This window comes from Trichoplusia ni, chromosome 18 (genome assembly GCF_003590095.1).
Source record: "Trichoplusia ni isolate ovarian cell line Hi5 chromosome 18, tn1, whole genome shotgun sequence".
In the NCBI taxonomy this organism is placed as follows: domain Eukaryota; kingdom Metazoa; phylum Arthropoda; class Insecta; order Lepidoptera; family Noctuidae; genus Trichoplusia; species Trichoplusia ni.
This window is the reverse complement of record NC_039495.1, coordinates 7,352,986-7,368,836: the sequence shown is the minus strand read 5'-3', so window position 1 is coordinate 7,368,836 and position 15,851 is coordinate 7,352,986. Positions and strand designations below refer to the sequence as shown.

The 15,851-nt window shown below is 32.7% G+C and overlaps 2 protein-coding genes across 2 annotated transcripts in view; both read right to left on the bottom strand.

Annotated features, from left to right (window-relative positions):
- Window positions 1-1,722: 1,722 nt before the first annotated feature.
- LOC113502823 lies at window positions 1,723-4,984 on the bottom strand. Its single transcript, XM_026884541.1, has 2 exons — window positions 4,532-4,984; window positions 1,723-4,003 (listed from the first exon to the last, which is right to left on the bottom strand). The coding sequence occupies exon 2, from the start codon at window positions 3,995-3,997 to the stop codon at window positions 2,303-2,305; it is 1,695 nt and encodes a 564-aa protein (XP_026740342.1). The 5' UTR covers window positions 3,998-4,003; window positions 4,532-4,984; the 3' UTR covers window positions 1,723-2,302.
- A 10-nt stretch (window positions 4,985-4,994) lies between these two features.
- The window catches only part of LOC113502824 (alpha-tocopherol transfer protein-like), a 38,589-nt gene continuing 27,732 nt past the window's right edge, over window positions 4,995-15,851 (bottom strand). The window contains exons 3-5 of the mRNA XM_026884542.1: window positions 11,705-11,801; window positions 10,591-10,732; window positions 4,995-7,538 (exon numbers count right to left, since the gene is read on the bottom strand). Coding sequence (XP_026740343.1) covers window positions 7,290-7,538; window positions 10,591-10,732; window positions 11,705-11,801 — 488 coding nt within the window. The 3' untranslated portion in view covers window positions 4,995-7,289. The remainder of the gene's footprint in view (window positions 7,539-10,590; window positions 10,733-11,704; window positions 11,802-15,851) is intronic.

Genomic DNA, 15,851 nt, shown 5'->3' with positions numbered 1-15,851 from the left:
TAGGATTACATGTTGACTGCGGTAGTCGACAAACAACTTACCTGTAACTACTCCAAAGCAAAATAACGTTTATTGTATGTGGAATAAAACTTATTTATTTATAGATAGCAAAGCCCCCTTTTGTCCCCATTTAAATTGACCACAAGGACTTCCAATGAAACTTAATTTTATACTCATTTAAAAATCTACTGGACCCTCCTGCGAGATCAAAATCTGGATCGAATAATCATTCAGAATATAGTTTCTGATATATTCGACATGGCAGCTAGATTTTTTTAACAGACGAAGAAAAAGGCATCCAGCTTTTTTAATAAATTAGCATAGTGTAAGAGCCTGCTGCTGGGGAAATCCCCCTTCTCTTTCGAAACCACGTGCGCCCCACATACGTGTACATACATGTATAAGTGTGTGATGTGTATAATATACCTATATATAAGATAAATAGAATAGTGTGTAAGATTTAGTGAGTAAGTAATTCTATAAGTACTGTAATTGTATGCTGCGCCCTAACAGGGTATCATGTATGTACCTTTAAGTTTTATAACATCTGTATCCACTCATGATCGCAATAAATATTTGAAGTTTGAAGTTTGAAATTTGAAGTCTGACGAGGTCCTAAAGAAAATCAATTAAAAAAATTACGCTAACTTAATTATTTTCTTCTCCTAATTCTCTGGGATCGAAAACGCACCTCATGCATACCTACAAATCTATGCAAATAACTGTAAGGCCATCACGACTTTTAAAGATGTATTATTATGTACTGACTAGCTATACTAAAAGGAAAGTTTAGGACATGAAACACCCAAAAAAAAGTCATGATATATCCATTTCTACCCATTAACTACATTCCTAACACCCTTAGTAGGTACCATTCTTCTCTTTTGTCATACACAGGATAACTCTTACCCTGCACGAATAGTCTTCAGGTCCATCCTCAATGACAAGGTTATAAATAAAATGTAACAACTCTTTTAGGTCTTACCTCGTAAATATGACTCCTAGGCCAAGCCCCAGCCAACAGTGGTACAAAACAGATTAATAGACCTATTATTCTGTTAGTGGTACTGCGGAACGAATATAGAGCCACGTGCAGACGATTATCCAATCTAGGAGTCTGCACGTTGCAGTGTGGTGTGCAACCAATTGGTGGCTTTTAAAGGACAATGCTGTGGTACTTAGATAGTCAGGAAATAAACGAAATATACAAAAAAACTGATTATTCCATGCTACAATCAATCATTTTAAAAGTATCTTTATTAGTTGTTAATTTAAAAAATATGTTAAATATATTCTTAGATGTAAATGGGTAAAAAAGATCAAACCTGATCTTATCATCAAATCTATCTCAAAAAAGGCAATTCTTCCCTCGTTTGATAAAATGAACAGTTAAGTAAAAGTAGTTTACCTACTTGATGGTATACGGCAAAATCTAATATAAGTAGCATTGCTCAGAGCTATATGGCAGGCACTATACAGCAGCTCATGTAAAAAAAATACAAAGAAATACTGTAAAATGAATTTATTTGGCAAGATTCTTTTTGAAACTTATTATATAGGTGCTTAATTATTTTTCAATAAATACATAACTTAATCATAAAAGCCTCACTTAAATTAAACTGGAATAAAAAAAAACATAGTTTAAATTCTAAATAAATTAAAATTTTTGTAATACAGTAAGTTGTTGACATACCTTCGTCGAAAAGTAAAAAGTGCATAAATAAATTAGGAATATCTTATCACAACCTTTAGCGTCAAAATATTTTGGTTTCAATATAAATACAGAAAATGGTATTTATGTCATTGCTTTGGAATTATTATGCTTTGGACTACAAAACGACATAAAATAAATACGTCATGGTTAAATCACAACCATAAATAAATTAAAATTATGAAATGTAGTTCAACCTACCATTAAATCTTAGAGCTAGACCTGCATGTGTTGAAAAGAGATAGCACACTACACAGTGTAGAGCAGCATCTCTTTTCCCGCACCTGCAACAGACTTACTTGACGCGGCGTTGGTAAGGCTAGAAGTCTTTTTATAATACTTTTGCCATATCTATTCTACAAGATAAGTTTTTAAAACTAGAATACATATACATACAAAATTAGATCTTAAATATTAATACCAGTCTGTTACTGATCCTATAAAAGGATAGAAAATATTTTTATACAAAAAAATATTCTCTTTGAAGACTTCTTTTGAGGACTAATGATCATACTTGTTTACTGATGCTTAGTATTTCAGATTAACTTGAAGCCTATCATAAAAATATAAACCGTACGTGTCCTCACTGCCTTACATGTTTTGCTGCAAAAATTTCCTTTCATTTATACAATTTTCCAATTCATCATGATATTTATCGATTTTAGCGTCAAACCCTGGACTTTGGACATCGAAATCAAAACTATTTCCCGTTATAACCTTTTCTTGATTTAAAGTAGAATCGAATCTAACTTTTTTCCCTGGCGTGTTAGTTTTATTATGGGATATATCATTATTATCGCTTCTTTCCTTTAACGGTGTAATATTCATGTTCAAATGTGTATTTCTTATAGTTTTTACCGTTTCATATTCATGTTCATCAATCTCTTCGATTTCAATTTCATCTGAGTTATCCAAATTTAGAGCTGGATTCTCTATCCCGGAGTCTTTTGGCGCAGTCTTCTGTTTAGGAGCTTTTCTTGGCACTTCATACGGATTAACGGTGACATTGTTCTCAGATTTGTCACCTTTAAAAGTCTTTTTTAGAGTTTTGAAAACTCTTTTTGATAGTCTATTGCCTGCTTTCAAGAAAGGATTCTTCTGTTTTTTACTGTCATTAGAATCGTTAGAAGAGTCTTGATGTGCGTTCTTGTTTAAATTGATTATGTCTACTGCGCTAAAATGTGATACATCATGCCCTAATATTCTGCTTTGCTTGTTAAATTCATTTGCTTCATCAATATTTTCATATACTGGGCTCTCAGGTCTATATTGGTCAATGTTTTCATAGAAATTCTCTTGTTGTACATCTAATGATTCATTTACTGTGGAAATAGTGCTGTTTGTATCTCCAAATAGTTTTCGAGGCTCTAACACTCTTTCGATCGGTTTTGGGACAACCGCAGGCCTGTTGACAACTTCTTCGCTGTATTCCATCTCAGGTTTAGTGGCATCTAGGTTCAAAAACGGATTTTGACTTGCGTCAGGTAGAGCTAGAGGCGCAGTTCCTAAATTAGGATCTAGGAATGGATTAGTATTTTTAGTATTAATCCTTTTCTTCTTAGTAATGATAGTTATTGTTTTGATCTCCATAATATTACTTTCATTCAAATCATCATCATAGAAAAGTGATTGGTTTGATAAATTCGGTGAGTCTAATGCTAACCGGTCTATAAAACTGAGATTTAAATTAGTAGAATTGTTTATAAATACTTGGTTTGTGATGTTCGTTTGTACATTTGTTATTGGTGATAAGATCTTGACGTCATCATTCATATTGCTTAAAGATTTCTGTTCTAATACTGAGATTCCTGAATCCATATCATCAGTTGCAGTAACTTCCATAGTTTCATTATTTTGTATCAACATTTGAGTGTTGACACTGTTCTGCGTAACATTTGTAATGTTAAAAGAGTCTTGTGGAATTTGAGCTTCGGTCAAATTAGCATAGATGGGCTCGTTAGAGTCCATACTGGCTACGGTATCCTCTGTATTATGCCGAACAGTATTCTTCACATTCTCAAGCTCTTGGTGAAGGAATTTGTTGACCGCTGCCTTTGATAAACCTAGATCTAGACCGGTATTATCAAATGTAGTAATATCACTACAACTTCTGGTTCTTTTCCTCTTCTTTACTGGTGCTATTTCCATAGCTGTGTTGCACATAGGGTCTTCGTTGGCAAGGAGGTCTAATGCTGGGTTAAGATAAGCGTTGGCAGAAGGTGTTGCAATCTTCCGCTTGTTTTTTGCTGGTATTACTTCAAATTGGTTGTTGTTGATTGATTCCATTGCAATCTGAAATTTGAGTGATGAGATGTATGAGAAATAAATAAATATGAAAGACACATTTTTATTGATTACTATATTTTACTTTAAAAGTTTACTGTGGTCACAAACAAGGCTTGTGTTAAAGAACAATAAGTAGTTCTTACGGTAAATCTATGAAATTCAACAATATATTTGAATCAAACAACCATGTTACTGCTAAAAGGTCAAATTTAATTGCAAGGTCTTTTGCTAATCTCTGTATGAATACAGTATTTTCTTATCTTGCCGATACTTGAATTATTGTATTTATTCACATAGCTTACATTATTAGGCAACATGTGTACTGATACATAAACGATGCAATTAATAAAACTTTTAGTACAACTGCCTCAACTATTCTGTGATATTATTTTACGATATAAACGAATGGAAACGCAAACGCAACATAATTTACAATTTATATTCCGAGTTTTGATTTGTTGAATATAGTTTTTCATTCATTTTTATCGATAATGAGCAACATAATGAATCGAAGTAAAAGATGGTAAGTCATACCTTGTTGAATCCAAAATAATGCTTGCAACATTAAGGAAACTGATTTTATGACACACAAAACACAATAATCGAAGAGTTATACGTCTTATTTATTACGAAAACACAAAATTTCATTCATAACTTTCCGTTTGAAGATAGTAAACAAAAAACCCGGCAGGTGTTGAGCAACCGTTATAAATGACAGTTAAGTCCACTTGCCATATTAAAAAAATTTACCTCGATTTCTACCAAAAGATTAAGTACTTTGTTCAATACTAGATGGCGCTGGAAGTCACAATATTCAAAAATGTGATCGAAATATCTAATTTGCTTATTACTATTATTTGCCTCGACTTGCCTGCCTAGTATTTATTTTTACTAGTGTGTTTATTTATGTAATTTGCATTAGTTAAAGAAATTGTCTAAGAATAAATTCCAAAATATTAATTAATAACAAGGTGGAGAGGAAATAAAAACCATATTATTGCATAAAAATATATTTCTAATCTAAATCACAATTTCCGACTCTTAGAATCAACATAACACATTTTTTCAACAACACAAGCATATCACAAACTTTAAAGGAATCGAGTGGAATATTTAACTAAAACTAAACTACTGTGCAGAGAGATACAAAACCCTAAGTACCATCGAAACCGTCACCTTACATCGTGGACCAGAGAAATATATTGACAAAGCTGACCTTAAACTCTTTTGGAATTTGGAAACCGCAGGCAAAATGTTAAAAATTGAAATAAGTTGCCAAATCAGCAAGGCTAACTACTTTGTAAGTTTCGAAGCGAACGAGCAGTGCTGTTGCTGTGAAATTTTTCCTTTTTTCTTCGGGCATTTTTTTTGAGAGTTTATACCTTTGTTAAATACTATATTTACAAATAAATATTTTTTTTTGATGGGTTTCTTACTTGAAATTACAATTGCAAATTGTTTTAAATTAATAAAATATTACTTATAGCACATTGTTATATACCGTTTCTTTCATATTCCATTCAAGACTCGATTACAAACACTCCGTCTATTTATTTCTCTGACCCTAATCTTACATAACTAGAAGAAGAATCAGCTGGTTAATTTAACAAGAGAACTTGAAAATTAAGTGCTTTTAAGAGAATTGCAATTTACAAGAGAGGTCCCAAAACTTTTGTCATTTTAGCTCATTTAACGTACTTTACAACTGCACCTTTTTTAATCTCATAGACAATTTATAATTCAAATTTGTTTTTTTTTATAATGATTCATTTGTAATTGTTTATGCTACAAAGGTAGACATGTTTAAAAGTTGTTAATTCGTCGATTAACACTTGGATAATTTGGATCACAATGATCATGACCCAGAGTGATCATTACTATTGCATGTATAATTGAGCGATTATAGTTATTACAGCACGTGTAATATAATGCTATTATTACTCACTACTTATATTTACAGATATATATTCCAGCTGCTGGACAAATAGTTTTTTTTTTATATAATTTTAACATGTACTATCATATATTTTACATAACTTTATTTATAATGTTTAACTAGTGATTCAAATATATTATGCTGAAAATAAAATATACTTAGGCAACAACAATGGTATTATAATGCTTCTTTTCTTAAATTAAGTTCATTGCGTTTGGAAAATGTTCACAAGCAAGGTATCAAATACCAACAATTAAAAATGTTTTGTAACACAGTATCTAAAGGTAACTTATAATTTACCTTTTCAAAGCAATTATTTTGTACGTCTAGAAACTTTATTGGTATGTTAATAACAATATAGGATTGTTATAAAGTCATTTTTATAGTTTAAACTAGAAAAAAAATTAACCGTAAGCGTCAAATCAAAGAAAATATAATTTGCAATAAATACATATGTAATAAACTGTTTCATTTATATCAAACTTCCTTAATTTATAACGATTTAGTGTGGAAATACAATCAGTATCACAAATAACTTTCTTGGATTATTAAGAGGATTAAATTATATCAGAATAGCGATTATTTGATAGCTGGTAGATAAAGACATTTGCAACCTAATGAATGCTAAACTAATTATCAATGTAATCATTTTCGTGTATTCATTTGCAAATTTGTGACATATTTCCATGTTCATTTTGATTTATATTTGAAGCAAAATGTACAAATTTTTGTGTCTTTTTCTTTTAATGACTGTTTGTATGACTAAGACAAATTGAAAATTTTACTATTACTTTCGAAAATTTGTATTTTCCTAGACGAATCTACATGTACTTTGTACCATCCCACTGTATTTTTATCTAAGTAAACATTGTTACTTTAATATAATCAATATAATTTGTAATTGACGATATTTGTAGCCTTTTCATGTTCTTGTACAATTGCAATAAATAAGTCTACCTAGCATATCTATTTGAGGATGACCTAATATGTTCAAGTAACAGGTAATAAAATGCATAAATTTACGAAATGAAGGCGTTAGAACACCTCATGACTAACCTGAAGTGGTATTAAAGAAAAACTTAAAAGATAATACTTTTAAATATCTTTACAACTGAAGTAGATAAGAAACCAAAATACAACATGTAATATGTAAAAAGACGACAGTGATCTTTAAAGATCAATGTCATCTTTGGAAATCGGAGTGATCTTTAAAGACCGGCGTGATCTTTGAAGATCAGAGCGATCTTTGTGTTAAGCGATCTACCCATAACTAACAAACTACTGTATTCGAATATAGACAGCGCTTACTTTCACTTTTTCATTAAAATACCAGGGATTTCACCAGATCCAGTCTGACTAGTCAATGTCTAGATTCTTGAAGGCTCTTTCCATTGCCTTTTCTCGTTTCTTGTCGGGTAACGCGGCAATCCTTTGTTCCTCTTCAGCCTTGAAGTATGGCTCTAGGAGCTGGAGCTGCTGAATGCATTTCTTGTGTAGAGTCTGTGTGTCTGGGAGGGTGCCACCGTAGTCAGGAGGTAGAACCGATCGGGGCACTACGGTTTCATAGAACTTCTCCATATCTTCGTTTTTGTTGTGGAATTTGAGCTGGAAATAATAATTTGTTATGATTGATTTATGCTGTTTTAAGATTTACCGTACTCAAGGGGTATAACAGGACCGCATATGCTACTAAGTCTCCGATGTCTGTCTGTCTGACAATAGACTGTACCACATGAAAAATTACGGTTAATTGCTGTTTTTTTAAGTTTGTTACCGCTTTTATGCCGCGAATTAAATACCTAACAGGATAAAATAAATAATGAAGTAGGATTCCATCCCACAGACATGGTTTTTTATAGATAATGCTACTGAGCCGTTCGTGCGGAAGAGCGCTTGGCAAGTTTTTTAACTAAAAACTAAACAAAATAATAACTTTCATGAAAGATTCACTTTCTGTATAAAGTGATAAACATTTACTTGAACATAATCGACCTTTGATCAACGTTGGACTAATTCTTGTTATAAATAATTCCTTCTTAAGATAATATGTTTCAGTGTTGACCCAAGTTGAGAACATTGTTCATATATACATTAGTTTCGGTAGTTAACTTTGGAACTACGCACATAATTTATGGACGTTGTTTCGAAGTTAAATAGTAAGAAATCATTTTATAGTATTTTTTTCTTTGAATTTAGTGATCGATTTTAGCAGGTAAAGAAGTTTATCATGGTTTATTTAAACTATTATAAGTGTTAAAAAGAAGCAATTTCCCCTCTAAAAATCGTTTTTTCTTCTGTCAAACAGCATGGCGATCGACGTTCAATAAAGTACGTAAAATAATATCAAAATAAATAAGCGTCAAAATTTACCATTGAATTAACAAACATATCTCGTTTAACGTTATTAATCACTGTTAATGGTGATATAAACTTAAAACAATCACGTTTTGAAGCGAGATCGATGACCCGTTTCATAAGTACCCAAGTACCTAACTATGAAGGTAAAAAAAACACCTTCGCATTGTCACCAAAGAGGTTTATGAAAACAGTTTGTCAGGGCCCTAATTCTGCTATTTACAATGGCCGACGAATGAATGAAATTTGGCTTAAAATGACAATTTTCGTATTCTCTTAAGCATTTTTCTACACAATAATTGGAAATTCAGTGCAGGACTTTATACTCAAGGTATAATCAATACAATCGACTTCTAATTATTGTATTGGTAAAATGCTAGAATAGGAATAATTTCAAATTTAATCCAATTGCCATTCATTCATCCATCCATCGGCCTAGCCTTTTCCCAACTATGTTGGGGTCGGCTACCAGTCCAACCGGTTTCAGCTAAGTACCAGTGTTTTACAAGTAGCGACTGCCTATCTGACCTCCTCAACCCAATAACCTGAGCAATACGATACCCCTTGGTTAGATTGCCATTCATTCATCCGCCATTGTAAGATAGCAGAATCGGGGCCCCGTTCTACTACTGTACTCGTAGGTACCTCATAAGTTCACAAGGTAAAGTTAAGTAACATTATTTGAACAAATAATTCACATACATACTCTATGTAAATAGAAAACGAGTGTCGCAACAGTTGAGAATACAGATAGGTACAACGGTAAAATTGAAAACTGAAAGAGAATCAATTTCATGCGGTATACATCATGATAAATCAATTATACATCTAATTATTTATTAAACAACGGTTTACTCGTGAGTTTTATTGGTTTTGCCCGACTAGTTTCGGACCCAACCGGAGTCCTTGATCATTCTGTGTCATTAGCTTGCAGGCGGCTGGGTCCCGAGTCGAACCGACCGTCGCGCGCCGAAACTAGTCGTAAAATCTTGATACACACGCGTGAGATAATTGTTGTTTATAAAAATATGATTACACCTCAAAAGTTTTTTATAATAATAATTATACACCTGTAACCTTTGAATATTTCTTGTTTAATTGTCTGAATAATATCACTGTTGGAATTTAAAATTCAAATTACTCAAAAAATGGTATGTCCTTGGCCGTTTTTTTTACGTACGCAAGAGTAGGTATTAAATTTAAAATTCTGTCGTATTAATATGTAATAAGATCGTTCGAACTTGACATAATATTCAAAATATAGCAAGGTTATTTCAGTTTCGCAAATAAATTTTGACTTCAGCATTATGTATTAAAATAAAACACAAATATTTGAATAACATAACAAACTTCATCGATAAGAAATATTCATACTAATCAAACAAAAAATTACCAATTAATCGGTATAAAAACATTGCCTATTCCGTCAGATAGTGAAAGAAAATATTAGAAACGTATTTTTTCTTTGATCTCGTAAACAAAAATTAAGGGGATACAGTGATCTCTTGTGACGTCACTTACCAGTACCCTTTTTACTAGCAAGTGATGTTTCAAATATCCAACACTGCCAAACTTTAGTGTCTTTATCGTCCTTACTTTTTAAAAAAATGAATAAAAGAAAAATACGTAAGTGTTTAATTCTAGACAATACAGATTCATATTCTTAGATTTAATAAAATGCCTTATTGTATCAATATTACTTTAACCTTGTACTATACAATCCATGTACCTCTGGGTTGAGTTACGACAAACACTCGAGTCGGTCAAGTGTCAGGTCAAGCATATTGAAAGCTAAATATGTGCATACATCATACATTCATATGTGTTTATGTATGTGTAAGTATGTTCAATTCTTTGGTAAAACCTACAGTCAAAACGGATGTTAATGTTTCAATTTTTAAGTTACCATATCGTTATTTATTGCATAAATGATTGCATGTCTTTAACAAGTGGACACAATAGGTAGACCGCCTTAGACGAAGCGAACGAAAAAGTTAAAAAGTAAAAACTATCCCCCTCAAAACTTGTAAATCCCTAATAAATCCCTAGATTGAGAAGATCTAGAATTTTTATCAAACGTTGCCAAGAACACTCGCACATAATTACTAAACCGGGAGCTATGTTTCTACGGACAGTCTCGTCAAACTTTTAAAACCCTTTTTTGCGTTAAGGGCATTGGTTGAGGGTAAATAAGATGGATATATTTCAGCGTCAGGAGTTTTAAACTGGAAATACTCTTTCTTTGCCTTAGAGGAGGAAAATATGGGCTCAAAAATGAATAAATAAGTTATATTCCACTCACCATATCAAAGAATTTCTTATCCATGAAGGGCCTGATGAGCAACATTAGTTTGTCTAAAACTGGTTCCGTGTTCAGCACGTGGATCGCGCGCATACGAACCGGCATCGCTTCTTGGACGTATTGGAAGAATTTGCGAAGGGTCCTGAAAATATTATGATTTTCTAAATACATATTAAGGTGGAAAACTATTGTAGAAACAAACTGTATAATATTGTACTAGTAATATTCGAGCATCTTAGACAGACTACTATATTGAATTGGGAACCAATTCTGCTATTTACAATGGCCGATGAACGAATGGAAATTGGATTAAATTACACTATTCGTATTGTTCTAAGCATTTTTCGTTTTTTTTTTGGCGGATCACTCACTGTCCAAATATTGTATTAGCAAAATGCTTTAGAGAAGAAGAATAGTTTAAATTTAATCCAATTGCCATTCGTTGATCGGCCATTCTAAATAGCAGAATTGGAGCCCTGGATCCTAGAGGACAATCTTTGATCCTAATGCTTTAAAACTATCTATTTATATAATTTATGAATAAATTCTAATCTATGTAACAAAAATGGGGGATATCTCGTTTTAGTTGTAAGTTACTAAATGGTGTTTATAAATGTATGTAAATGTAAAACAACATTAATATAATTTTATTGATTGAAAAACCGGCCTATTAAGTTCAATGAACTGGAAATACACCTTCGATTTTTTACGTTAAAAACCCAAAATAAATGTTATGTCGAGACTTGATGAGGTCACGGATGATATAAGAAATGATTTGTAATGATTAAGCACTATATGGGACATTGATATTTTTACATCTTTTACCTTTGTCTATCCTTTTGAAAGCTATGAAAATATAAATATGTATACTAACCATCATATATTACAGCATTTTATTAAAAACGAATTATAACCTTTTTTTGCACAAATGAGAAACCATTTATAAAAAAAAAACTAATTCATTTATTACACTGAATGAATTCATCATAATCTTAAAGCATAGAACGTCATCAGACATTAAAAAAAGATAGTTATTTTAAAATAGACGGATTACCACATCATGGATTCACATTTGCAATAAAAACAAAGATTACAATAATAAATGAATACTTACGATAAACTAACTCTTGTAAGATGGCCGAACTTCACTCCACGCATATCAAACAGGAACATGTAGCCTGGCTGTGGGCCACGCTTCGTGAGACATAAATCTGTAAATAAATAAATAAAACATTAATTTATAACCCAAAAAACAAATAAATAAGATAAATTACCGAAAAGATCACATCTTGAGAAAAAACATACCAAAATGGTAGATTTTTTCAAGGAGCGCCATCATTGATTTTTCGCGGTATTGTTTAGGCTGAATGCCAAGATAATTTACGATACAGCTTTCTTATAGAGACTTCTTTTTATGTTTGAGTAAATAAAGATAGCGATGTCTGTAGATGGACAAAAACAAAAATCATCTAAATCTATTACGTACCACCTTTTGAACTGAAACTGTTGTAATCGTGGAAGAATGACTGTGGTCTGTGCCACGTTTGTTCATATGCACAAACTTTTTAAACAATAATTTCGAATACGTCTATCCCAAGATTGTAATTTTTGCGGCGATTTACACTATCTTAGCGTCTAGATGAGTGCTTTAGTAGAAACGTGCCAACGCTTCTTGCTTTAATACTATCCTGTCTTCAAAGGACTTGATTGTCTAATACGTACCAAAGTACCTACCTACTTTAATAAGCCCAAATTTCCAGGGGATTATTAACATCTTCTGATTCTGAATGTATTACCAGAAATTATTGGAACTTTCACGCATTCAACGATCTGCCGAACTTACCAAGTGACAATTCTCCAATAGTTAACGACAATAAAAAAGCTAAAACTTATAGACATGTCTTTTCATTCCAATTGGCTTATCACGTGACTTAGCGCTATCTTTTTTTATTTCAAAAACGACCCGCATTAGGAATTTAATCCTTGTGTCGCGGGGGTTTTCACAAACATTCAAGTCACATACACGAGACACCCATATATTTCAGCGTTTGTAAAAACACTATTAACACTTGGATATAAGGGCAGACATTTATAAACAAATACTGAGATAATGAAAACTTAAACATTTTCATAAGTATAACATAATTGAGAAACAAGGTGAGTTAGGTCCATGACGTAATGTTTTGATTTCACATAATCAATACCGCGCTATTCATAGACACTGGATGGTTTCGCACTGAACAGACGAGATCCTTTGTAGGTATTACCTGATGTCAGTACTTAGTTATGTAATAATATAATGTATCCTTCATGGTGACTAGTTTTTATAGTGTTCAGGTTATATTAGTGCATATATTTACTGTGTGACTGTCTTTCAGAGAAGTAACTGAAAGACAGTCACAACGATTTTGGAAAGAGTATTTGCAGAAGAACGCACATATTGAAGGCACTTTACATATAGTTAACAGTCATTAGTCAAAACGTTCGTTCAAATTATGAAAATTAACCTTCATTTTAATGAATGCTAATTTTTCTAAACATTTCATGGTGGAAGAGACATTTCTAATCATTCCACCAACACCCTTTTTCAATACAATTATGTTTATTTTATTTTAATACAGGACCCCAATTCTTATATGAAGGATTGTAATGCATTGCCATACACCGACACAAAAACGCGGATGACGTAGCACGGCGGTACAGGTTTAGTCAGTAAAAGTCTGACGCTATCCATTTCCTCCCCCTAGGGAGCGGGTGTCCATGAGGATTTCCCCGCCTTACCATAAAAAGGGCCCCAGTTCTGCTATTTACAATGGCTGTGTTTTGTCAAAATGCTTAGGAGAATACGAATATTGTAAAATTTGTAAACAGCAGAATAGGGGCCCATTCGTAACTGGCCACAAAGAATCTTTTTACTACACAATGGTAAGATTAAAAGGAAATTTTCCTTAATAATCAATAAACAATTACATAAATACTCGGTCGCGTCATATACTTACTATGTTATAACTTAATAAGCAAGTGACTAGTTTACCTTGGCTTTAGACAATTTGCGAGAAGGGAATATTTTGCAAGATGTTGCAAAACAACTGGGCCTTAAACCTTCACGTGGTTATGTTAATAAACAAAAGGTCTCTTAGAAAATCTATAGGCCGTCTACAGAGACACGAAAGTCGAGACAGACACGAGACATCTTGGGCCCCAATTCTATTATTTACAACGGCCGATGAATGAATGAAATTTGACTTAAAATGACAATTTTCGAATTCTCTTAAGCATTTTTCTACACAATAATTGTAAATTCAGTAAGGGATGGTACACCCAAGGTCAATACAATGAACTTCCAATTATTGTAGTGGCAAAATGCTTAAGAGAATAGGAATAATTTCAAATTTAATCAAATTGCCAATAATTCTTTGGCCGTTGTAAAATAGCAGAATCGGGGCCCTGTAGAAATGCTCGGTGGAATGGACTGACAAACAGGAACTTCGAGACGCTATGCTAGTTCTCTCGTTGACGGCTGTATCACGGTAATACTATCTATAGCTATATGTTTGTACTCGGCCTATAGTAATGAACAACAATATTAGCTTCATTTCATCTTAAAGCGACGAATTAATAATGACATGTGTCAGTAAATCACATTCCAACAATCACACTATTACAGTAATATTATAAATGTGAGTGTGTTTGTATTTTGTCTCTTTACGCCTAAACGGGTGGACCGATTTCGACGAAGTTTGGAATGGAGGAAATTCTTTAAAGGAGATAATATATGAGCAACTCTATCTAACATCCAAGCGGACGACACCGCGAACAATGGCTAGTAACACGATAAACACACCTTAGTAGATTTTTCTCTCTCTAATAAATCGAAGAAGGAAGAAGGAAGAAGGGTTATCTCAAGCTACCAATTGCTTCGATAAATCCCTCAATATACAAGCAGGTCTCCTGGAGCTACATTTACATGCGTATATTTCAAGTCTCTTTGATACTCTGACTTCAGTGTATAGTATATCTATTACAGGTAAGCGGCCCGCGACGATAAACAAGAACCCCGCCTAAACAAAAGTGCAAACCTTGAATATGTAGGGAAGTGAAGACTTAGGAACGTTTCCGATCAATAATTCAATTACTGTGATGGTATTTTCCACTCTTATACCGGAACATGGATTCATGAGAGATACATTTTGAATAATATGTCATTATTAGAGAGCTAGGCATTTAAAATTTTCGCAGATAATATATGTATTATTTTAGTTTCATGGCAAATAAAACTATATGTTCGACATTTATCGACTTAACTTGACACTGGCGTATGTTTGAAAGACCTAAAATTGCAATATTCAACGTAGGAATGTTATAGGTTCATGGGGCCTTAGTCTTACAAAGGACCAGTAAAGGTTATTGTCCTAGTTACGAAAGTACGTAGTACGCAGACAAAAGTCCACGGCGTTTAGTATTGCCATACTTCAACACTGCAATTTTACTTCGAGAGGTGTTGTTCGGTAGTCTTGTACCTCATAACGTTAATATACACACACAATATCGGTCCAATGACGGTACAACTTGAATAAATATAATTAACGCATTATTCTGTTTATTCTATACAACGGAAACGTAAACAATTTAATTTAATGATTGCACGGGTAGCCGAGTGGTTGAGGTCAACACACTGTTACGCGCGATGTGTCACGGGTTCGATCCCCGCTTGTTCTGAGTATGGGTTCTTTTTTGTACATGTGTCTTGAATGTTAGCGAAACCCTTCGCGATACAAGGATTAAATACCTTATATTTTTAAGAAAATATTGAGTAGATCGTTAATATGCACGTTATAAGCGATTGTTTCAACGCGTCGTGATTGAAAACTCATTTCATTTACTAGATATCGCTTATCAGTAGTCTGTTGTGTTATGAATGGTTAAGCCGAGAAATTAACACTTTTTCTTTATTGTGAAAAACTATTTTTTTTTTCTAATTTTAGAAATTAAAGTAGGTTATTCGACCAAAATAATATGCTTAGTGCATTAGACAGATTGCCATAAACTATTGGATACGTATTTTTTCATAGATGATGACTATGATGTGATTTAATATTAAGTATTTGGTAATTTGTCGGACGGACTATACAGATTTCTATTATAAGATTTAATCGAATACCCCATTGTCCAGATGAAGCGCTGACATTAGCACACAATGTATAATAGAGCTGACGATATCACTTAGTTAAGTAATAATAATAAGCTTTTAAAATTCATTT

What these genes read in the sequence shown, in the direction of transcription:
- LOC113502823 (XM_026884541.1), bottom strand. Translation starts at nt 3,997, where the DNA reads ATGGAATCAATCAACAACAACCAATTTGAAGTAATACCAGCAAAAAAC.